At 31.0% G+C, this 25,078-nt stretch overlaps 3 protein-coding genes across 3 annotated transcripts; all 3 read right to left on the bottom strand.

Moving 5' to 3' along the window:
- Nucleotides 1–6,184: 6,184 nt before the first annotated feature.
- On the bottom strand, nucleotides 6,185–10,557 carry LOC126668092 (protein NRT1/ PTR FAMILY 5.2-like). The gene is made up of 4 exons (XM_050361309.2): nucleotides 10,428–10,557; nucleotides 9,473–9,690; nucleotides 7,924–8,489; nucleotides 6,185–7,106 (listed from the first exon to the last, which is right to left on the bottom strand). Exons 1-4 carry the CDS (start codon nucleotides 10,555–10,557, stop codon nucleotides 6,191–6,193), a joined length of 1,830 nt encoding a protein of 609 aa, XP_050217266.1. The 3' UTR covers nucleotides 6,185–6,190.
- Nucleotides 10,558–12,598: 2,041 nt separating this feature from the next.
- On the bottom strand, nucleotides 12,599–16,870 carry LOC126667506 (protein NRT1/ PTR FAMILY 5.2-like). Its single transcript, XM_050360494.2, has 4 exons — nucleotides 16,727–16,870; nucleotides 15,398–15,615; nucleotides 14,673–15,238; nucleotides 12,599–13,752 (listed from the first exon to the last, which is right to left on the bottom strand). The coding sequence occupies exons 1-4, from the start codon at nucleotides 16,854–16,856 to the stop codon at nucleotides 12,882–12,884; spliced, it is 1,785 nt and encodes a 594-aa protein (XP_050216451.1). The 5' UTR covers nucleotides 16,857–16,870; the 3' UTR covers nucleotides 12,599–12,881.
- A 1,650-nt stretch (nucleotides 16,871–18,520) lies between these two features.
- Nucleotides 18,521–23,618, bottom strand: LOC126667504 (protein NRT1/ PTR FAMILY 5.2-like). Its single transcript, XM_050360493.2, has 4 exons — nucleotides 23,369–23,618; nucleotides 21,944–22,161; nucleotides 19,983–20,548; nucleotides 18,521–19,532 (listed from the first exon to the last, which is right to left on the bottom strand). The coding sequence occupies exons 1-4, from the start codon at nucleotides 23,502–23,504 to the stop codon at nucleotides 18,656–18,658; spliced, it is 1,797 nt and encodes a 598-aa protein (XP_050216450.1). The 5' UTR covers nucleotides 23,505–23,618; the 3' UTR covers nucleotides 18,521–18,655.
- Between the last annotated feature and the right edge of the window lie 1,460 nt (nucleotides 23,619–25,078).

Here is a 25,078-nt window from a genome sequence, read left to right as displayed (position 1 = left end):
TCCCCCCCAATTTTTTATTGAACAAAAACACCCTTCCGCCCATAATCACCGTAAACTGGTGAAGTGGTACATATGAAAAAATTTCAAAAACATCCTTGATATTTACATTATTTACAGATTTTATATTTATATTTTTTTTAGCATATTTCGCCATCTTCTTCGTTTAATTACAAATAAAATTTTAAATTAAAATATTTGAAAATCCACTTTTGGCAAGCAGAATTTACAGCCCTTTCTCCCTCTTCCCCTGTCTCCAACTAGATCTATTCCCAAGAATACTTTAAAAATAACCCTTTCTTGGAAGAAACACCAAACATATTCTAACTTTTCGCTCCCACCAGCCGACTGATGGAAATGGACCGACTATTGAAGATATTTTTGTTGAGTCCGGATGCTATGTTGAATGTGCGAGCGACACTACACTACGTATGTACCTATGCAGATGAGGTGTCGGCTGGTTTTAAGACCCGTATATATGTCATAGTTTATATTTTTGTCCTTCCTATTTGAAACTCAGACAATATAGTTTTTCATTTTTGTTTTCTTCCATAGTATTAGTGTTTTCGTTCACTAAAAGTTAGTCAACTGAATCAAAATATTAGAATAAAATAAAATTCAAATTAATTTCTAAATTTATACTTTTAGTATGTCTAAATAAAAATCACATTATTATGAGATTTGGTGAATTAATGATCTTAATTTACTCTTTTTGTATTTTTTTATAAAACCATTGAATTTTATAGATTAATAATTTATATTCATATTTATATTAAAAATAAGTTTAACGAATAAAATCTAAATATTAATTTTTAGTTATTTTTTTTAATTCAGTTGACTAACACAAAAAAACATATAGAAACTAAATTAATGACAACGAAAATGGATGACTATTTCGTTTGATTTTTAAAAAAGTGAATAAAAGTATGAATTATTTCACATCTATGAACTTCATAGTGTTTTTCTATGAAATTTGCATAATAAATTGATATAAGAGTAAACATTTAATCAAATCAACTTAGTCGAACTCTTCTAGACTTAAAATTGAATAAAAAAATTATTAACTGAAACAAAACTGATCATTAAAAAAAACAATTTGAATCAAAAAATGGTTTTCTTTTTAAATACTGATATGTTATGTTAAAACCGATTAAAGTATATAAAATTAAAAAGGGTTTAATATTTGATTATCTAGTTAGTTCAATTAATTTTAATTTACTCAATTTAAAACCAAAACCAATACGGCCTCCGTTTTAACCATACGAAATCGATCAAAAGCCATCTATTGGACCGAATAAAATTATTGACCCGATATGTTAGATCAACTATTTTTTTAGATAGCGACTGGCTTAATTCAACTGTTTCATACAGCATTCAGCAAGCATCTAGTATTTGATAGATAATGTCAATTTAAATGATTTGGATAATATAAAAATGAATACAATGTAATCAGGAATCCTTTTAATCTTTAAATTTTATTAAAATTAAAATGCAGCTTATAGTTTAAAGGCTTAATCACTTAAAAATATCAAGGTCAATTATATTCAAACCTTTTGAAATCGTCTAAATTAGTGACTGATTTGAAAATATAAATTTGATAAACTAATATATCTGGACTAAAATATATTATTAATAAGGAATCTTTTGATATTGATATTATATATCGGGACTAACGTATATTATTCATTGGGTTAATGTCACAAAAATTTATAGAGGTGAATTTTTTTCAGAATGTTCAGTGGTGTCATATCCGGAGACAGGCCAATGGAGTAGCTCACAAACTTGCAGCTCATGCAACCACTAATGAAAAAACAATTTGGATAGCATCAGTCCCGTTTATAGTAGAAGCAGCTTTGTTGAAGGACTTGAATGACTTTAGAGAAGTGCAAACTGTGTCCAATTCTTTTAGTTCTTTAGTTTTTTTTTTTTGACAGTTTAGTTTTTTAGTTATTTAGTGGTTTTTGTTTTTTTATTCTTTCTCATCAAAAAAAATTAATTTATCACTAAAATATAAAAAGTGTAGATTTTTTTGAATTCAAATAAGTTAGAGATAAACATTAATTATTAAAAGTAAATGTAAAAATAAATAGTAATTAAAAATTGACAATAGTAATAAAAATGACAATTAGGTTAGAAGAGTAATTGTATTTTAAATAAATAATTAAATTTTAAAAAAATGGGTTTCTATCCGGATAGATTCTATCCGGATAGCATCACCCTAAAATAAAGGCCTAATTATTTAAAAAAACCCACCTTGAAATATTTTTTCATTTATACCCTGACTTAGGAAAAAGTTCATTTCTACCCTTTTTTTAATTTTTCATTTTCAATTGTACCCCAAAATTTTATTTTTTGACAAAATAATTAATTAAAGGATGAAAACATTAAAAATAATTAAATAGAAGGGTTATATCATCTTTTTTCTATTTGAAAAAATACAAATAAGTTAAAAAATGAAGGATTATTTTAAGCTTTTTTCTAAATAAAAATAGTTCAATTTAGTACTTTAGGGTAGAGTTGAAAACGAAAAATTAAAAAAAGGGTACAATGAACTTTTTCCTAGGTCATGGTATAAACGAAAAAATATTATAAGGTGGAGGTATTTTAAGTAATTAGGCCTAAAATAAATTGGAATAGTTACTCCATCCGTCTCACAAAAATTGATCAAATTGGCTATATTAGATGTTCCAAAATATAAGCTAAATTTTTATTTTTATTTTTATTTTGTTAAGTAAAATTGAGTTGTCAGCCTTAGTCTTTCACCAATTCAACCCTTCAAATTGTATTATCTTAATCATCATTAATAATTACATAATTTAATATAAAAATTATTAATAAATTTAGTTTTTAAAATCTATTTGTAATTTCAATAAACAATTGGGATTATTTTTATTTTGGTTTATGAAATAGTTATACTTGAAATAACCTTCCTCTATGTGCCTCTTGTTTAAAATCTACATTATGTATTTAATACAATAGCTTTAATTTATCCAATTCTACCCCTATAATAGAATATAACGATGTTATAATTCTATAATTTCATATATATATATGGATTTAAATATTCTCTACTTACAATTTCCAGCAAGGAATAACTTAGGTATTGCATACGATGTCATGTTTGAGAGGAAAAGTGATGGACTTTCAACTCGATCTGATGATCAAGCAGCATTCTTGAATTTAAGCTTAGATTTCTATACAAATTACCTTATCTTCTACTTTCATAATTCTATCAAGTAAAGGACACTTCCCGGTTTGGTTAATCACCAAAAAAACCCTCACATTTTATCCCCTTTTCAGTTGCACCCTGACGTTGCAATTTTGTCAGTTGCGCCCTGATTCGCACCTTTGAGTTTCAATTCCCCCCAAAATCAAATTGTACTTTTTTCACTTGGGAAAAATTCATAAAAATCCTTATAAAATACCCGTTTGAACTTTTTTTCCACATAAAAAGTTAAAAATGGATGACTTATTTTAATTTTTTTCAAATGAAAAAGAGATCAATTTAATACTTGAGGGTGGAATTGAAAACCAAAGGTGCAAATTAGGGTGCAACTGACAAAATTGCAACGTCATGGTGCATTTGAAAAGGGGCTAAAAGGTGAAGGTTTTTTGGTGATTAAGCCTTTCGCTTTTTGTAGTTCTTCTGCTAGCACTTCCATTGAATCAGAAACTTGAGCTTTATACACATAAAATTTAAGCAGAGCCGAGAAGAAAATGAAGTTGACGAAATTGAGTATCGCGAAGAACGCGTAATAGTAGTCTAGATGGGAAGCATTCAAGTTATTAAAATCCAACCCTGCTGACCATTGCTGGTCAGATCAGAAACTGTCGACAGAAGAAAATTGCTAAGAAAATTTCCAATTCTGAAACTCGTAGTTGAATAAGAAGTGCCAGAGCTCTTCATACTCTCAAGAGCTTGATCGTAGAAGAATTCAATCTTGGCGACTTTTAAAAACGCGTCAGCCAGTCCCATCAAAACAAACTGAGGAAGCAAAATGAAAATTGATACGGGGATTTTTCCTCTGTTAATTAAATTTCAAAACAAAATCATAATACATATTTAAATATATTAGTTTCGCATTACGTGATATGCACGTAACTCGTAACTAACTCGTTAGTGAACATATTAGAAAATTTATTATAATTATATCAATTTTTTATTTATAATTAATATTAAATTAGTTAAGAATCTTTGTAAAAATAAATATAATATATTTAGTTTTTTTTTTCATACTGAATTTGTTCTTTTTTTGGTTTTATAATAATCATAATTAACTTAATTTTAAGGTAGAAATTTAAATACTAATATATTAACCAAATACAGTACTTTAATTTTGTAGTTCAACCAAACTAAAAGATAGATATTCTTACTAATTTGGAGACAATTTAGTTATTTTTTACATACTAAAACTAAATTGTAGATAATTTAGCTACCTATTCTAGTTAGGACTTTAATTATAATAGTGATTAATCTAATTACTAATTAGTTAATGACTATAAAATTTTTATTTAGTAGTAAATTGAAAATGATTATTCAGTAAATTTGTCCATTCCGCCATTCATGCGTTTATATATGGTATAAATATAGATAGATATAGATAGATAGATAATAAACAGTTAAACACTAACACAACAAAAAGCGAATCAATTTCACTTTCCAATTTCAAAAGGAAATTCTTTATTTTTAAAGTCAAGTCTTTAAAAAGTTAAATTTTACATTTCAAAACAAAACTATGAGGCTAATAATCACCCATGTCCCCTTAATTTTGGAGATACGGACGCTAAACCCCATGATGTTTAAAAACGGGCGTTAAACTCCCTGATTTTTGTGGCGGCACTTACAAAAGCCATTTTGCTCCAAATATGACGAGAATACCGCTGGCGCCATTTTTTCAGTCAATTGTCATTTAAAAAAAACTGACACTGTCATATCATCTGACACGTCAAAAATATACCTTAAAAATTTAAAATACCCAAAATACCCCTAATTTAATTTAGAAAAAGACAAAAAATAAATCAACTCAATCTAATCTAATGAATTAACCTAGCAACTAACCCGACCATTACCCCTACTCGACCACCTGACCGCCGCCGGAAAATTTTCCGGTCATCTTCGAATAAGAGAAGATGACCGGAAAATTTTTCGGTGGCGGTGGTGGTGGCTGTGGTCGGGTCAGTGATGGAAGGTTGACCAAATGGTTTGAATTAGATTGAGTTAGGTTGGGTTTTTTTTGGGTTGGATTTTAGGGATATTTTGATTTAATCAGATATTATATTTACGGGTGTTTTGGGTATTTTCATTTTTTTTGTCTTTTGATGACATGTCATCTGACACTTGGTGCTGTCAATTTTTTTTTCTGTTTTAAAAGACAGTCGCCAAACAAAAGACGACGCCAGGGGTATTTTTGTCCTAAAGGGCTTTTGTGAGCGCCGCCACAAAGTTCAGGAGGTTTAGCGCCCGTTTTTAAATATCAGGGGGTTTAGCGCCCGTACCCCTAAAGTTAAGGGGCCATGGGTGATTATTAGCCCATACTTGAAGAGAAAAGGAACATTGAGAGATATTGCTGTTGTACTCGATATTCTATCGGTGGAGAGCTTTTTAACGACAAAATCGGAATTTTTTTCAGTCCGGACTAAATAATATATAATCATTTAGTCCGTTTTTAACCTCCTGGCAGCCCGGATTTAACCCTAGACTATATATCCTGCCTTCTTCTTTTGAAATTTTTGGATAGCAGTCCAGACTAGAACTTATCTAAGTCCCTTAGTAGTTCTGCCCTTGATCGAGGTTGGCGTTTAGAGTTAGTGCTCGATCCTATAGATTTGGAGTAAACGTTAAAGGAACAGCAAAGGGATTTTCCAGCGACAATATTTTTACATCAATTATTGTATTGATATTGATGTCAAAGGTGTACTTTCCGTTATGACCGTACATGTGCATGTGACGATACACGTTCTTTAGGTGGATATTTTATTCCTCATACTGTCTTTTTTGGGTTCGGGTTTAGATACATGTTACTACGAGATCTACATTGCTCAATCTATGACTTGAGCTGCTCAGGTTTAGGTATTACTTGTTCAGGCATAAGTATATCAAGTTTTCTGTGTATTAAAGAAGAAAATTAAAAAAGTTGACTCATTGATAGACTTTTAAGTCAATCTAATAATTAAGCAGTACTATTCTTGAATTTCAGCTTGGTTTTATATACAGATTATCTTTTCTTTTACATTTGTGATCTATTATTGGACATTCCTGGTTCGGTGTTTTCGCTTTCTGTAATTCTTTGGCCAGTACTTCCATGGAATCAGAAACTTCAGCTTTATACACATAAAACTTAAGCACAACCAAGAAGAATATGAAGTTGACGAAATTGAGTATTGCGAAGAACGCGTAGTAGTAGTCTAGATGAGAAGCATTCAAGTTATTCAAAATCCAACCCTGATGACCGTTCCTACTAGTCAGATCAGAAACTGTCGACAGAATAAAACTACTAAGATAATTTCCAATTCCGTAACTCGTAGTCGAATAAGAAGTGCCGAGACTCTTCATGCTCTCAGGAGCTTGATCGTAGAAGAATTCAAGTTTGGCGACTTCTAAAAACGCGTCAGCCACACCCATCAGAACAAACTGAGGAAGTAAAATGAATATTGTTACCGGGATCTGCCCTCCATTAACTACACCAAATTTTTTCGCTGATTTAAGCCTGTACATTTCTGTAATTGAGGCAATAATCATGATTACGGTATGGAAAATGAGGCCAATTCCCATTCTCTGAAGAAGCGTGATGCCTCTAGGATTATTTGTCCATTTTTGCATAATCCTGACGAAGAATCTGTCATAAAGAACGACGGAAATAAGCATTGCTATCGTTACAAATCCTAATAAACTTGCAGGTGGGATCTTGAAGCTGCCAATGTTTCTGTCGAGAGTAGCTCCTTGCTTGACAAAAAGAGTGTTGATTTGAGCAATCATTATGCTTGGAACAAATGTAATAATCAAAACAGGGATCATTCTTAGCATTTGTTTAGTTTCTTCTACTTGAGTAACTGAACTAAGCATCCATGCATCTCTTGAACCTGTTTTCACTGCTGCTTTGTTTAGAAACCTGCATTTAAAAGTACAGCAACATGACTTATTAGAATTTGTACTATCTTCAAAATTAGACCTATGTTTAAACTCAGTCTACCAAAAGGTTTTGCTCGAAAACTTAAATGAAAAAATAAAATGGTAAAACGGATGGTTCAGTTTTATTAAATACAGCAGGAGTGTGCATTCGGCATTTAAGTTTGATTTGATATTAAAAATGTCTAAAACCAACCAGTTTTTGAAAAAAAATAAAACTAAATCGAATTAAAGGGATAAAATTCAGGTTGGGTCGTTTTTCAGTTTTATTAAATATAAGAGTACTTCTATTTTCTATTTCTTAAAATTAAGAGGTCAAATTTAGAAATCAAATCCAGAAAAATCAACATATATCAAACATTTTTAACTATTTGAATACATATGAAAATAATGTTATTTATTTTAAAATTATATTATATATATGTAGTTCACAACTTTCTATCGCTATCGTATTCCGCGGGAGAATCTTACTAAAAGCTCGAAGTTACGAATTGGATCAATCAACATAAACAATACTGTTTTTTTATTTTTCCAAAATTAAAAATCAAATCAGACCAATTCTTTGAAAAATAATCATTAGTAGATTGAACCATCCATTTTTGATTTGATTTTACAGGTTATTCAATTTTTCAAAATTTAAAATCGATGAGCACCAGTTTTTGGAAAAAAAGAAGATATAATTAGCGAATCGAACTAATCCTTTTCAATTTGATTTATTTGGTCGGTTCGATTTTTTAATCAATCTGTTCCATCGAAACCTAATCGAATTAACTATTAAGACTATAGAATTTTAAATGCACCTTAACCCGGATGTAGAATCAATCCTAAACTTTCCATTCCTTGCATACTCATCCAAATCAAGCTCATAAAGTTCCTTAGGATCATTTGGAACAACCACCTTTATTTTTCTGACAGCACCAACGATCACCATAGCCATTTTCGTAAACGGACTACCAGACGGCACTTTGTGTCTATAAAAAGGCGTACCAAGCAAGAAAACCGTAATCGAAAACAATAGCCCGAGAGTGGGTAAACCATAGCCTAATGACCACCCAACATTGTCCTGAATATAAACTAGTACTGTGTTAGCAAACAGTGTTCCGCAGAAAATGCTGCACCACCACCAGTTGAAGAATGACAGCTTTTGATTTTTCTCTTTGGGGTTGAAATCGTCGAATTGATCGGCTCCAATTGTCGATATGTTCGGTTTGGTTCCTCCGGTTCCGATGGCTAATATGTAGAGTGCTCCGAAAAATACTGCTACTTGTAAAGTTGAAGCCTTTTGGCAATTTTCAATATTAGGATCTTGACAGGTTGGGGGTTTTAGTGATGGAAGTGATACTGATAGTGTTAGTAATGACATACCCTGCAATCATATTCAAATATTTTAGTCTCTTAACTTTTTTTCTGACATATTTAAAAATTTGTATGTTGTAAAATAAAATAATTTATTTATAATACCAAATTGGAAAAAAGGGTCAACGCACCCCCTGAATTGTAACATTGGGTCATTTAACTTAATTTTTACTTTTTAAACAACTAACCCCAAAACTTTTCAATTTTAGGTCAAATTATCCACAATTTTATTTTTAAATATCAAATTGAGCCGTGACACCTCAGCATCGTGCATGAATTTGAGAAAAAGTGGTAATTCGTGTATGAAAATGAGAAAATTTAAACTGCGTGATTAAAATTAGAAAACGTGTAAAGTTGGTGAATTTTTATGATATTAATCCTTTAAATAATGTTTAAGTTAGGAAAATACATTTAGTTCAAATTGAACTAAACTAAACCACATTTTAAACATTAAATTTTTGTAAAAAGAATCGAACAAAATTGATCAGGTTAGTCAATATTTTACAATTCGATTATTTCAATTTGATTTATATTTGAATTTAGCTAATCTTTTTATGTTAGATATCAAACTAAACCAAAATACTATTTTATTTTATTTTGTAATACATCAATTCAAAACAAAAAAACTTGTCGGGTCGGCTTGATTTTCTAGTTTGTTCGATTTTTGCACCCTCAAATTTTAGTGGTTGAGATCAATATCTTAAAATAGTTGAACCGGTATCGCAAGCGATATCTAGTTTGATAAAAATTAGCAACACCGACGGATTCGTTTGTCGTTAATTTTCTATGTCCAGTTCAACTATCGGTTCAACCACTCATTTGATCCAATTCTCCCAATTCAACCCGGTCCAATATGAATGGATCGGGTTTCCTGTTTTTTGTGTTTCTTGGACTAAACAGTTGCCCGGTTCGTGATTGAACCGGCCGGTTCGTTCCGGTCTTTAATCAGCAATTGAAATTAGGGAAATATATGAGGAGTATAAATGAACTTACAGAGAGATAGATGATGCAAGAGATAAGAAAGGTCCAGTAGCGGCCAAGAAGAGCATCAGCAACATATGCACCCAAAATAGGAGCCATCCATATGGTTCCAACCCAATTCGTCACATTATTTGCTGATTCCACCGTTCCTTCGTGAAACTTTTTTGTCAAGTATAGCACCAAATTGCTAGATATTCCGTAATATGCCATCCTTTCAAACACCTCATACACTGCAATATTCACACATTTCATACTTCAAATTCATTCATTTCTTTCAATTTTTAAATTTCCAATAATGAATATTATTGTTAATTTTGTTAACGAGGGAACTCCTGGCGGAGTCCGACCTCATTTAGGGATGGAGCCCGATCGTATGAGTAAACTCTTGTGGAGACTAACTTCGGCATTTCACCGTCCAGGCCTTCCATTTAATACGGGATTTAACAGCTCCTCCAAATTCTTTCAACAAGTTCTATGTGAGATGTGGGATCCAAAACATTGACTTGGCCTTTGTCCCGTGTTTGTTTTAGATTTATGGACTTATTTGTAAAAATAAATAAATTAAAGGGCTAATTTGAATTATTTATCTTACAATTGATGAAAATTATTAGGTAGACTCAGTCTATCACGTCATCTGTAGACTAACCAATTAAATTATAATATTTCATTAAAATAGTGACATTATTGTAATTATGGTTGTTATTTTTTTTACACCGTTTAATAGGGATATTATAATAATGTTACTATTTTAGTGACATGTTATAATTTAGTTGACTTAGCCCTCCGATGAATGCATACTACAAAGGGACAGGAATGTATATACTTGAGGAAATCAATTAAGTACTATATTAACTCAAACTGTCAAACATTTATTTATTGTTCTTGGAAAAATTAAAAGACATATGACAAAAAGGGCATATGCCCTAGAAGAAGAAAAAATAAATTAAAGAGAAGAGAAATAAATTACCAACAATAAAAGAACAAGCTCTCCATCCACCTCTTTTGGATCTAAGAACAGGATTTCCTCTAAGATCCACTGTGCCATCTTTTGTATAATTATTTTGAAGTCCTCCTTCTTCTTCTAATTGCATTGCCATTCAATTTTTATTTGCCTTTGCTATTAATTTTCTAATTTTCGTTAGCTTTATAATCCTTTTTATACGCCTAAATAACAATAGTACTAGTATTGACTCTTCTTAATCGGAAACTTATTAAACAAAATAGGGTTAAGTACTTTCCTTTCTTAATAACCCTTCATCTAATCTTGACCATTAAAACCAACTCAATACTTATTAAACTGGTAACTATAGTGGGTTGGGTTGTTCTCATAATTGGTTTGTTTTCACAACCAATTAGATTCCTAACAAAAAGAAAAATCAGAAATTCATTAGATAGTGCAGATAATATAAATATAAAATATCCAACTATGCCATTCTTTATTTTGAATGATTTATCTACACCCTCATAATTATTTAAAACTATAAATTTTAACTTGACTTAAAATTACAATTTCATTTTATATCTCATATTCTGGTCCTACACCAACACCTCTATCTCCAATTTCATTAATATTTGGATCATAAAAAGTTATAATTATTCAAAAATAAACAATTAGACTTTAATAAAAATAATTTACGACATATCTGTAAAATCTATTAATTTTTATGTAAAAGTGTCATAAAATTATTATTAATCTGACATTGAAACATAAAATCATTCGGATACTTTATGTTGCCGAAATTAATTTTTTATCGAAATTAATTGTTTATCGAACAATTACTAGCTAAAACTCAGAAACCAATTAAATCAATATAATAAACCAAACCACAATCCCAAGGAATCAAACCACTGAGAAACAAGCTAAAACACATCGAAAAATTCATCGGAACTAACTGGAAAAGTACGGGGTATTACATTTTTCTTAAAATCTAATATTTTACTAACAACAAAAACCCTAAATCCTGAATCTATAAAAAAATTAATCTAATATATTTCTATAATAACTACAAAAAATGAATAAACAATCTTCTGGCAGTCCTCAAAAGCAATTACGGTGCTCTGAAAAAGTACGCCTGAGAAAGCTCAAAAATAAATAACCCTCACAGTAAAGAAACGCTTCAATTTTTTTTAAGAATAAAATGTGGTGTGATGAAAAATAAAATTTCCCATCATTTTATAGGAAGCAATCCCTGCTTCAAATGATTTCCTGCCATGGGAGAAAATCTTAGGCAGCAATCCGCAAAATGATTATGCGGATTGCTTCTGATTAGTGGCTAATCAGCCACGTGGCTGATTAGCCACCAATCCGTAGAACCATTTTGCAGATTGGTAACCGATCCGCAAAATGGTTTTGTGGATTGGGTAGACCCAGTCACGAAAATGAAAATACTTCGGAAAGGAGTATAAATTTGGAAAAAAAATCGATACAAGGAATGTTTTCATCAAAAATCCGCACGTGAAGCCCACCATGTTTTGCCAACCGAAGACATACAATTTTTGAAAAGATTGAAGTTTACTACGTATTTTTCAAAATCTTAAAGTTTAGTAAGTATTGTTGTTAAAAATTACCATATCCCATATTTATGTGATTAGTTTCATAAATCAAGTGCCCCTCTAATTTCCTCAATAATATATATATGATCATTTAGTCGCTTTTCAACCTCCCGGTATCCCGATCTTAACCCTAAACTATATATTCTACCTCTTTCTTTTGAAATGTTTGGATAGTATTCTAGACTATAGAACTTATTCAAGTCCCTTAATAGTTCCGCCCTTGATCGAGGTTGGCGTTTAGAATTGGTGCTTGATCCTACAAATATGGAATAAACGTTAAAGGAACAACAAAGGGATTTTAATGTCAACTTTTTATACTCTCTCCATTCTAAAATAGTTGTCGCTTTAGGGAGATTTTTTTGTTCCATAATACTTGTCATTTTAGAATACCAAGAAAGCATTTATTGCTATTTTTCCACATATATCCTTCATTAATTTATTGAAAGAATACAAAAATACAAATAAAAAGTCATATTAATTAATGTTAACAAGTTTCAAGAAGGGCTAATTTAGTAAAAATACTTATAATTTTAGACATATTTATTGATTTCTTAATTTGTATGAAAATAGCTAAAGCGACAACTATTTCAGAATGGAGGGAATATCAATTACTGGGTTGATATTGAGGTGTACTTTCCGTTATGACTATACAAGTGTGTGTGACGATACATGTTCTTTAGGTGGAAATTTTATTCCTCATATCGTCTTTTTCAGATTCGGGTTTAGATACATATTACGCTGAGATCTACATTGCTCAATCTATGACTTGAGCTGCTCAGTTTAGGTATTACTTGTTCAGGTTTAATACATATCAATTTTTCTGTGTATTAAAGAGGAAAATCAAAAAGGTTGACTCCTTGATAGACTTTCAAGTCGATGAAACTTCCTGGTTTGGAGCTTTCATTTTCTGCAGTTCTTCTGCCAGTACTTCCATAGAATCCGAAACTTCAGCTTTATACACATAAAATTTGAGCACAACCAGGAAGAAAATAAAGTTGACGAAATTGATTATCGCAAAGAACGCGTAGTAGTAGTCTAGATGAGAAGCATTCAAGTTATTCAAAATCCAACCCTGACGGCCGTTCCTACTAGTCAGATCAGAAACTGTCGATAGAAGAAAACTGCTAAGAAAATTTCCAATTCCGAGACTCGTAGTCGAATAAGAAGTACCGAGACTCTTCATGCTCTCGGGAGCTTGATCGTAGAAGAATTCAATCTTGGCGACTTCTAAAAACGCGTCAGCCACTCCCATCAAAACAAACTGAGGAAGTAAAATGAATATCGTTAATGGGATTTGCCCTCCGTTAACTAAACCAAATTCTTTCGCTGATTTAAGTCGGTACATTTCCGTAATTGATGCAATAATCATGATTATGATATGGAAAATCAGGCCAGTTCCCATTCTCTGAAGAAGAGTAATACCTCTCGGATTATTTGTCCATTTTTGCATAATCCTGACGAAGAATTTATCGTAAAGAACAACGGAAATAAGCATTGATATCGTTATAAATCCTGATAAACTTGCCGGAGGGATCTTAAAACTGCCGATCTTTCTGTCGAGAGTAGTTCCTTGCTTGACGAAAAGAGTATTAGTTTGAGCAATCATTGTGCTTGGAACAATTGTGATAATCATAACAGGGATCATTCTTAGCATTTGCTTAGTTTCTTCTACTTGAGTAACTGAACTAAGCATCCATGCATCAGTTGAACTTGTTTTCACTGCTGCTCTATTCAGAAACCTGCATTTATATTTATTACAAGATGACTTAAAATTTGAACAATCTTGAAAAGACCTCTGTTTAAACCCAGTCCATCAGAAATTTTCTCGTAAAACCTACGTTGCACGAAAACAGAAACTATGAAATAAAAATGAGCAAATGGAAAATGGTAAAACAGATTTTTACAAATTGGAATATAAATAAAAAGAAATTACTATTTCATAAGAAAATAAAAAGGAAACACTGAAAAGAATAGGACTGGATAAATTTTCGTGCAACACAATCATAAGTTGGGGCGTGGATTTGGTGTGATAGTAAAAATCTCAAAACTTGTCGGTTTTTGAAGAAAATAAAATAGAATTGAATTAAAGAGATATAATCAACTTGGTTCGGTTATTAATTTTTATCAAAATACAAAGTAATTTCTTATAGAAAAGCAATTTAAATAAAAATTAAAAAGTATTAAATTGAGGATGCAAATACCAAATTAACATATCGTTCATTTTAACTATTTAAGTACATAAAAAAGGATTATGATCTTTTTAAGTTGATTAAAATTCACACTCTTCATTACAAAATGAATGATGTAGATAAAAAAAAGTTCCCATTATGTTAAGTTAATCTACACCATTTATTTTATAATAAAGAGTATAGATTGACCGAATATTTAAATATAATGGGTCAATATTAAATTTTAGAAAATATTTTTTTTTGTTTTAAAATATTTGTCCACTATGTCATTTTCACAAATTTTATTAAAATCAATTAATATTTTAAATTTGTAAAAAATTATCTTTTTTTTTTTCATTACATATCCTTATTAAATATTATGACTAGTTCACTTTTTAAAAAAAAATTATACTTCTTATAAATTTTGTTTCAGTTCGATTTTAAATCAGTTTTTAGTTTGGTTCTGTTTGACTAAATTAATTTTGACACACCTTAAGCCGGGTGTAGAATCAATCCTAAACTTTCCATTCTTGGCATATTCATCCAAATCAAGCTCATAAAGTTCCTTAGAATCATTAGGAACAGCCACCTTCATTTTTCTGATAGCAGCAACAATCACCATACCCATTTTCATAAACGGACTACCACACAGCACTTTATGTCTATAAAAAGGCGTACCAGCCAAGAAAACAGTAATCGAAATCAAAAGACCAAGAGTGGGTAAACCAAAACCTAATGACCACCCAATGTTATCCTGAATATAAACCAGTACAGTGTTAGCAAACAGTGTTCCGGAGAAAATGCCGAACATCCACCAGTTGAAGAATGATAGCTTTTGATTCTTCTCCTTCGGGTCGAAATCGTCAAATTGATCGGCTCCGATTGTCGAAATGTTCGGTTTGGTTCCTCCGGTTCCGATAGCTAATGTGTAGAGGGCACCAAATAAGACTGCTAACTGTAGAGTTGAAGCCTTTTGGCAATTGTTGATATTGGTATCCTGACAAGTTGGTGGCTTTAGTGATGGAAGTGATACTGATAATGTTAGTAGTGACATACCCTGCAATCAGATTAAAGTAACTAATTAATTGAAGTGTAAATGGTTGGTTTCGCCACATTTTCTAGTTCGGTACAGTTTAATAATTTTATGTCCAAAACCGAACAGAACTGAAAGTTAATATATGTTGGTTCGGATAATTGTAAGAGTAAATGAACGTACAAGGAGATAGATGATGCAAGAGATGGCAATGGTCCAGTAGCGGCCAAGAAGAGCATCAGCAGCATATGCCCCTAAAAAAGGAGTCATCCAGATGGTTCCAACCCAATTTGTGACATTATTTGCTGATTTCACTGTTCCTTGGTGAAGCTTTTTTGTCAAGTAAAGGACTAAATTGCTCGATATTCCGTAATACGCCATCCTTTCAAGCACCTCATACACTGCATACATACCATTTCACACTTCAATTCCTTTCATTTCTTTCAAATTGCAAGTTTATTTTACAATTGATGGAGTTATTTGTAAGAGAAATAAGTAAAAAATCAAATTGCACTTGACGTTAACTTGGTCAATATGTGTGCATACGCCTTTTGAGTTTTGACTCTCTTTTTAGTACTATCTTAGACTTTGAGTAATGAAATGAACAACTTCAAGGGGCTGAGGAGTCAAAATATCTAAGTACAAGGGCTATAAGATGTATTTAACCATATCTAACTATGTTGTCTACTATATAGTAGGTAATCTTCACCAAAATCCCCAAATTTTACTCTCTCTCCTCCAAATATCCGTAAAGTTTAAACCTTATCCCAACAATTCCAAAACTTTAAATTTATACAGCATTGTTTTGGTTAGCTCTGTCAAATTAGATGACCTGTCTTCTCACTTGAACGACTGACTATGTGAATTTTCTTTGTCTTTTTTCATATAAGTGTCATGCCCCTATTTAGCCACATCACTGCTGGTGACAGAATCAAATATTTCTTTTAAGGGGGTTCAAATTTAATATTGAAAATAAAAATTATCTAATATACTTTTAAAATTGTTGAAAATGTTTTATTGTAAATACATTGGGGCAAGATTTAGTTGTGATAGAACTGCAAATTAGTATAAAAGTTTGATTTTATATATATTTATCCTTGTAAAAATGAAATTTCAGATTTTTAAAAGTACTTTTTAAGAATGAAATTTAAACACTAAAATATAAAATTTTGAGAAGTTTTTGTGGAATATTGGTGTCATTTTTGTGTGTAATGCGCAATTTACGTGAAACAAAAAATGTTACCGTTTCAAAATTAGGAGCTTGATACAAGAGTACCTATATGGTGGGGTCTGTTGAGTATTGATCTATTAAACGAATGAACACAAATTGAACATGCACCGAATATAAACACACTATACATTTTAAATAAACGAATATGAACACATTAACCGATTATAAATACTTTATTCATGTAACGAATCGAACATGAATATCTTAAAGTTCAGCCAGCTTAGTTCATTTACAACCCTGCAATTAGAAATAGAAATTTAAAAGAGAAGAGAAATAATTACCACCAATAAAAGAACAAGCTCTCCATCCACCTCGTTTGCATCTAAGAATAGGGTCTCCTTTAAGATCCACAGTGCCATCTTTTGTATAATTATTTTGAAGTCCTCCTTCTTCTTCTAATTGCATTGCCATTCAATTTGCCTTTGCTAATATTTCTCTAATTTTCTTTAGCTTTATAATCCTTTTATAGACCTAAAACAATGCTAACCAAAGTTCCATATTGATTCTTCTTTCGAGTATACGTCGCTGTTTAACATTTAGCATTATGTCAATTTAATAAAAAATTAGGAATAATGCCTGAATAACTACGATGATAAATTTTATAAATAATGCCTGAATAACTACGATAATAAATTTTATTCATTTTCTATCTTATAATTATAAATAATCAGTGGTGGACCTAGATAAATAAATTTAAAGGGACTTTTAATGAATTAAAATTCCACTTGTAGCTTAAAAATATGTCATATAAAATTTATATTTATGTTTAATTATTATCGTAGTAGAATAAATATAATTATATAAATTTACATATTTAATATCAAAATTTAACTTAAATATGATAAAATGACTGACATAAGATATTAAACGGAATTAAAATTAAATTTTATTACTAAATATAACTTTTTAATTTAAGAACTAAATTAATTTTAGGCCCTTCATTGTATGCAATGACGACGTCTAGAGAAAAAAGCTATCGTTTAAAATTAAATTTTATTACTAAATATAATTTTTTTAATTTAAGAATTAAATTAATTTTAGGCCCGTCATCGTATGCAATGACGACGTCTAGAGAAAAAAGCTATCGTCTTAGAGGCACAAATGATATGAAATGTAATTTTTTATGTCTCATCTTCAACCTCTGTTCCATAGAAAATTACAAAGATGATGCTACATTTAAATGCTACAGTTTATATATTGATAGACACTGGTCCCTTTTCAGATGTGTAAATTTAAAAATTTAAATTCTTCATGAATTAGTTATTCTTAGGTTTGATGATTGGTTATATTATGTTATAAAGGTTGGTAACTTTAGGTTTAATAGTTGGTTTAGGTTGTTTTAGCCTTTAGGTTTGTTTCGTAGTCTCTAAAATGCTCTAACTTTATTCATGAAATGTATGAATTGACCTAATCAGATTTAGAGCATAAAGAGCAAATATGTTTCTGGAAATTTTTCAATTTATGTTTAATTCGGACTTCATGCATTCACGGAAACTAATATGGAGTAAGGATTGAGCGATTGAGTATTCAACTATGCATCAATACCGGTGGCAATACTATATTAAAAATTTATAATGTAGTTAAATTAAATTGGAAAATATAAATATTAAAATGAGCAAACTATATAATTAAGGTGGTAAAACTATAATAAATAGTTTAAAAAAGACTTTCCAAATTCAAAAGAAAATTCTTTAATTTTAGACCCCAAGTCTTTCTTTGCAAAGTTCAATTTTTCATTTCAAAACAAAATCGGACTTGAAGAGAAAAGGAACATTGAGAGATTTTGTAGTTGTTCTAAGTTCTTGGTAGAACTAGGGACTGTTTAGTTAATATTCCTGTAGTGGAGAGCTTTTTGATAGAACGATTGAAAAAAGGAGCATGTGCAAATATTCTTTCATTTTATTCATCGACTTTTATAATTTCCTCTGTATTTTCCTTAATCCTTTTTCAAATTTAATATTTTTTAACCTGCATTTGATGAGATAAAGTTCAGAAACAGGAAACAGAAAACTCTCAGATGTCTGTGACATTGTGATGCAAGCCTGCAACAAATGTGGTAAACCACTGGGCATTAGTAAATTAAATTTTCTGTGTATTAAAGAAGAAAATCGAAAAAAATTGACTTATAAAACGATCTAATGATCAAGCAGTACTATTCTTGAATTTCAGCTTGGTATTTGTATACAGTTTATCTTTTTTTTCTTCTACATTTATAATCCATTATTAGACACTTCCTGGTTTGGTGCTTTCATTTTCTGTAGTTCTTCAGCCAGTACTTCCATGGAATCCGAAACTTCAGCTTTATACACATAGAATTTGAGCACAACCAAAAAGAAAATGAAGTTGATGAAATTGAGTATCGCGAAGAACGCGTAATAGTAATCTAGATGAGAAGCATTCAAGTTATTCAAAATCCAACCCTGATGACCATTCCTACTAGTCAGATCAGAAACTGTCGACAGAAGAAAACTGCTAAGAAAATTTCCAATTCCAAGACTCGTAGTCGAATAAGAAGTTCCGAGACTCTTCATGCTCTCAGGAGCTTGATCATAGAAGAATTCAAGCTTGGCGACTTCTAAAAACGCGTCGGCCACACCCATCAAAACAAACTGAGGAAGTAAAATGAATATTGTTACCGGGATTTGCCCTCCGTTAACTAAACCGAATTCTTTCGCTAATTTAAGCCTGTACATTTCTGTAATTGATGCAATGATCATGATTATGATATGGAAAATCAGGCCAATTCCCATTCTCTGAAGAAGAGTAACGCCTCTAGGATTATTTGTCCATTTTCGCATAATCCTGACGAAGAATCTGTCGTAAAGAACTACGGAAATAAGCATTGCTATCGTTACAAATCCTGATAAACTTGCAGGTGGGATCTTAAAGCTGCCAATGTTTCTGTCGAGAGTAGTTCCTTGCTTGACGAAAAGAGTATTAATTTGAGCAATCATTGTGCTTGGAACAAATGTGATAATCAAAACAGGGATCATTCTTAACATTTGTTTAGTTTCTTCTACTTGAGTAATTGAACTAAGCATCCATGCATCTGTTGAACCTGTTTTCACTGCTGCTTTATTTAGAAAGCTGCATTTAGATGTACAATGAGATTACTTAGAATTTGAACTATCTTGAAAAGACCTATGTTATAACTAAGTCTACCAAAAGGTTTTGCACGAAAACAAAAATACTGAAATAAATAACAATAAAATGATAAAACGGATTTCAAGAAAACGGATTGTAAGTATAAAGTTTAAGAATTTCAAAAGAGTTTACGGAAATAGAAAAGAAATGTTGAAGAAGCAGGACTCGACATATTTTCGTGCAGCACAGTCATAAGCAGGGGCGTGCATTCGGCATTTATGTTTGGTTTGATGGAAAAAATGTCGAAACCAACCGGCTTTTGAAAAAAAAAAATGTAACTAGTGAATCAAACTAACCCTTTTCAATTTGGTTCAATTTGATTTTTTAGTCGGTCTATTCTGTACAGACCCTAATAGAATTAACTACTAAAACTATAAAAAAAATTAAACACACCTTAATCCGGGTGTAGAATCAATCCTGAACTTCCCTTTCCTGACATACTCATCCAAATCAAGCTCATAAAGTTCCTTAGGATCATTAGGAACAGCCACCTTCATTTTTCTGATAGCTCCAACGATCACCATAGCCATTTTCGTAAACGGACTACCCGACGGAACTTTATGTCTATAAAAAGGCGTACCAAGCAAGAAAACAGTAATTGAAATCAAAAGACCGAGAGTCGGTAAACCATAGCCTAATGACCACCCAACATTATCCTGAATATAAACCAGAACTGTGTTAGCAAACAATGTTCCGAAGAAAATGCTGAACATCCACCAGTTGAAGAATGACAGCTTTTGCTTCTTCTCTTTCGGGTCAAAATCGTCGAATTGATCGGCTCCGATTGTTGATATGTTCGGTTTGGTTCCTCCGGTTCCGATGGCTAATGTGTAGAGGGCTCCGAAAAATACTGCTAATTGTAAAGTTGAAGCTCTTTGGCAATTTTCAATATTGGGATCCCGACAGGTTGGGGGTTTTAGTGATGGAAGTGATACTGACAATGTTAGTACTGACATACCCTGCAATCAAATTATGATATTTTAGTCTCTTAACTTATTTGTATACATATTTGAGAATCTGTATGTTGTAAAATCAAAATATTTTTATTATAATATAAAATTTTATAGAAATATTATCCAAATATAAACTAATAAGTCATTAAATTATACATTTTATTTTAAAACGGATATTAATTTTTAAATGATGTGATACCAAACATTAACAAATTAACATCATAACAAAAAAATATCTATTTTATAATAAAGTAAAAAATCAGTATTCTAGGGAGCTTAATACTACTGAACTTCATATAATATCCAATTGGAGGAAATTAAGGAATATGTAGTCCTATGGATCTGCTGAAATATTATTAAAAAAAATATGCAAGCTGTTTGAATATCTCTATCCTGTAGTAACGTGCCAAAATTGACTTAAAGACTAGAAAGTTAGAATACAAAAATAGTTTAGAACAAAGACAAACTTGAAGTTGTGATCATCTAGAATTTCAACACTTTGTCCCACTTATTATTTTATTGACTATGAAACAAAACCACTCTTTCACATGCACACCCATGACTCTAATACCCAATTCAAACGTTCGAACCACAAATTGCAATTTAAATGATACAATCTATCAACTTATACATTATCCATTCATCAAAAAAAAATTATACATTATCCAAGAAAATAGACAAAATAAATTTTAAATTATTCAAGTATTGGTTGCTAGTAATTGAACTCATTTAAATAATATTTAAGTTAGGGATATGCATTTCCATCAAAAAAAGTTAGGGATATACATTAGGTTCAAATTGAACTAAAATAAACCAACTTTTTAAATATTAAATTTTAATACATCGAATCGAACAAAATTGATCAGGTTAGTCAATTTTATACGATTCGGTTATTTCAATTTGATTTATATTAGAATTTAGCTAATTTTTTATATTAAAAACCAAATTGAACCAATTTTTTTTTTTGTAATATATCAATTCAAAACAAACAAATTTTTTAGGTCGGTTTGATTTTTCAGTTTTTTTGAATATTACACCCCTCTGATTTCAGTGGTTGTTGTTTTAAAATAGCTAAACCGATATATGGCCACCGATTTCTAGTCTGATAAAAAAAACTTAAAACTTACAAGATAAAAAAATAATAATAATGAATTTTAGGTATTTATGACGAATTTATTTATCGCTAATTCCCTATGCCAGTTCAGCTATCGATTCAACCACTCATTTGATCCGATTCTCCCAATTCAATCCGGTCCTATCTGGTTGGACAGGATATTTTGTTTTTTTTATGTTTCTTGAACCAGACAGCTGCCCGGTTCGTGATTCAACCGGCCGGTCCGTTCCAGTTCTTTGATTAGCTGTTGAAATAATGGAATATATGAGGAGTATAAATGAACTTACAGAGAGATAGATGATGCATGAGATAAGGAAGGTCCAGTAGCGGCCAAGAAGAGCATCAGCAACATATGCACCCAAAATAGGAGTCATCCATATGGTTCCAACCCAATTTGTGACATTATTTGCCGATTTTACTGTTCCTTCATGAAGCTTTTTTGTCAAGTATAGCACCAAATTGCTAGATATTCCATAGTATGCCATCCTTTCGAACACCTCATACACTGCATTCACACATTTCACACTTCAATTCCATTCATTTCTTTTAACTTTCAAATCTCCAATAATGAATAATGTTTTAGATTTATGGACTTATTTGTAAGAAAAATAAATTAAAGGTCCAATTTAAATTATTCATCTTACAATGATGGAGTTATTTGTAAGAGAAATGAGTTAAAGAGTCAAATTGCACTTGACGTTAACTTGGTCGATGTGTATGCGTACACCTTTTGAGTTTTGACTCTTTTGAGATTCTCTGAGTAATAAAATGAACAACTTCAAGGGGCTGAAGAGCAAAAACGTCTAAGTACAAGGGATGTGAAATGTATTTAACCAGAATTATATACTACTACTACTATGGTTTGAAAAAGTTGGTATTTTGCATTAATAGCAATGACTGTATACTACGAAGAGGCAGCAATTAATGTATATACTGTACTTGAGAAATTCAATTAAATTCTATTATACCACTGAACAATAATCTAACTATAAGTAGTAAGTAGTATTTTCAAAATATTTTTCATTTAATTTCAAAAATGTTTTTTCTTTATTTTAAAATATTTTTGTTTAATTTCGACAGTGTTTTTTGTTTAATTTTAAAAAATAATTGAAAAATAATTTTTTTTTGAAAAGTTAAGGGACTTTTCCAAAAATGTCTCCTCAAGGGGGAGACTTCCTCGGAAAACGTCTTCCCAAGGAGGAGACGTTTTCCAAAGAAGTTAACTTTTAATTAAAAAGGCACGGAGGTAAAAAACGGGGCGGTACTTAGTAATGCAGGAACGATATTTAATAACACCCTAGTTTATCCTTACGAAAACTTCAGAGGTAGAGGTGAGGTGGGTCTCTAACATTTATTTCTTGTTCTTCGAAAAATTAAACACCACAGAAAATGGGAAGCAGCTGATGAGTTAGCAAAATGTGAGAAATAAATTGATACTTAACACTTTTTTGCATTACCTCATAATCTCTCTTTTATTTCTGTAAATTCAACAATTTATGTTAGGTTTTTCTAATAATTAAACGAGCAGTTTAAAGAAGAAAAGGTGTCCTACAATGGATAAAAGTGATTCTACTTCCACTAACTTTCAGTGCCCTTAAACAAACTTCCAAGTTTCACGGAAAGAATCATGATTAAACAACCTTTAAAAACTTAAGGGCATATACCCTACAGTTAGGAGTACAGAAAATTAAAAGAGAGGAGAAATAAATTACCAACAATAAACGAGCAAGCTCTCCAACCGCCTCTCTTGGATCTAAGGACAGGGTTTCCTTTAAGATCCACTGTGCCATCTTTTGTATATTTATTTTGAAGTCCTCCTCCTTCTTCTTTTTCTAATTTCATTGCCATTTAATTTGCCTTTGCTCTTCTCTAATATTCTTTAGCTTTATATAGACCTCAAAAACAATGCCCAGCAAACTTCCATAGTAGCAGTATTGACTCTTCTTTCAAGTATACGTCGTTGTTTAGCATTTAGCGTAACTAAGGATAAACTCATTATAAAAGTCCTCTTTTATTAATTGTCTTCTAAATTGGCAATTTGCCCCCCTTAACTTGTAAGTTAATTTGACAAAATAGGCTAATTGTTTATAATCACCAAATTCAAGTACTGATTTACTAACAAAATTAATTTATATTCTAATTGCTCATTGCTTATAAATTGAAAGGGCAAATTGCTACTTAAGTCCAACAAAAAATGTTATAATTTATTCAGCAAAAGAACGTATTATAATTAGGGGTGTGCATCGGTCGGTTCGGTTCGGTTCGGTAGTGAAACCTTGAAAACCGACTATGCCGATTAATCAGAAAATTAAAAACCAAATTGCCTATTTTTTTTCCAAAAACCGATTGATTTATAACCGAATTTTACTGGTCGGTTCGATTTGATTTCGGTTCGGTAGTTCGATTTGGGCCTTATTGAAAGCCCATTTGAAAATGAAAAAATTTACAATTAACTTATACAAAATTATATAAATGCCCAAAAATTACAGGCAATAAAATGTCCCCCAAAAACCCAATTAACCTATATCCCATACATACATTTGAATCCCTCTAATTACAGCAATCAGATGTCAACTTAGCAATACATATTGCTTACAGATTGTACAAAAATTAGGCCCTTAACAGAATGTACAAAAATTTATACAGATTCATTAAGCAAAGCAAAAAAATAGGCGAATGAATCTTGTATTGTATTTTCCTCCAAGCAGAGTCAGCTCAGTTCAGAAGAAAGCTGTGAAGAATGATTAAAACACAATACAGCAAACAAAACGAGTATAAGTATTTACAAGTTAGAAGTTAGGATTTAGGAGAAATACAAATTGTTAAAATTTGAAAACCAGAAGGAATTTTTAAAAAATGGGCTCAGAAATTTGTTTATCTTTCATTTGTAAAGCGATCAAATGACATGGTGGCTCAAAAGGTGCCAAAAACATCATATCAAAAATTGAAGGCTTTACAAAATCTGAATGTGGTGGAAGCTTCATCACTGCCCAAAAAATAGTTTAAAATAGTTTACAAAAAGTTAAAAAAATAAAAAGACTAAAAGCAGTTTAAAAGTTAAATAACAGGTTCAATATAGAAGTTTGAAAGTTTCAAACCATAAGTTAAACAGTTTCAAAGTAGCTTGAATCATATGAAGAGAAATAGAAGGAGTAGAAATATCAAAGTCATAAACATTTGAAAATCAATAGAAATATCAAAATTAGAAAATCATACTTGCTGCAGTTGCAGACAAAGTCAACGGCCAGCATTTGCTATGCTTCCACCACCACATTCTTATCAAAATTCAGAAGGGACAGGGACAGAAATGATCATTAGATCACTTTCAAATCTGAAGGGACAGGGACAAAAATTGATCCTTAGATCACTTTCACTTCTTAAGGGACAGGGACCATGCATTTCTGCTTCCACCATAAGGTCCA

The sequence above is a fragment of the Mercurialis annua genome, linkage group LG2 (assembly GCF_937616625.2).
Source record: "Mercurialis annua linkage group LG2, ddMerAnnu1.2, whole genome shotgun sequence".
Taxonomy (NCBI): Eukaryota; Viridiplantae; Streptophyta; class Magnoliopsida; order Malpighiales; family Euphorbiaceae; genus Mercurialis; species Mercurialis annua.
Note: the sequence above shows the minus strand (reverse complement) of the source record. Positions and strands in the feature narration are given on the sequence as shown.

Coding starts and splice junctions, on each gene's coding strand:
- LOC126667504 (XM_050360493.2), bottom strand. CDS start 23,504: ATGGCAATGAAATTAGAAAAAGAAGAAGGAGGAGGACTTCAAAATAAA. Junction 22,162..23,368: donor AGCTTGCTCGTTTATTGTTG/GTAATTTATTTC, acceptor GTGTGAATGCAG/TGTATGAGGTGTTCGAAAGG. Junction 19,533..19,982: donor GATTCTACACCCGGATTAAG/GTGTGTTTAATT, acceptor ATCTAAATGCAG/CTTTCTAAATAAAGCAGCAG.
- LOC126667506 (XM_050360494.2), bottom strand. CDS start 16,856: ATGGCAATGCAATTAGAAGAAGAAGGAGGACTTCAAAATAATTATACA. Junction 15,239..15,397: donor CTTGCATCATCTATCTCCTT/GTACGTTCATTT, acceptor ATCTGATTGCAG/GGTATGTCACTACTAACATT. Junction 13,753..14,672: donor GATTCTACACCCGGCTTAAG/GTGTGTCAAAAT, acceptor ATATAAATGCAG/GTTTCTGAATAGAGCAGCAG.
- LOC126668092 (XM_050361309.2), bottom strand. CDS start 10,557: ATGGCAATGCAATTAGAAGAAGAAGGAGGACTTCAAAATAATTATACA. Junction 8,490..9,472: donor CTTGCATCATCTATCTCTCT/GTAAGTTCATTT, acceptor ATATGATTGCAG/GGTATGTCATTACTAACACT. Junction 7,107..7,923: donor GATTCTACATCCGGGTTAAG/GTGCATTTAAAA, acceptor TTTTAAATGCAG/GTTTCTAAACAAAGCAGCAG.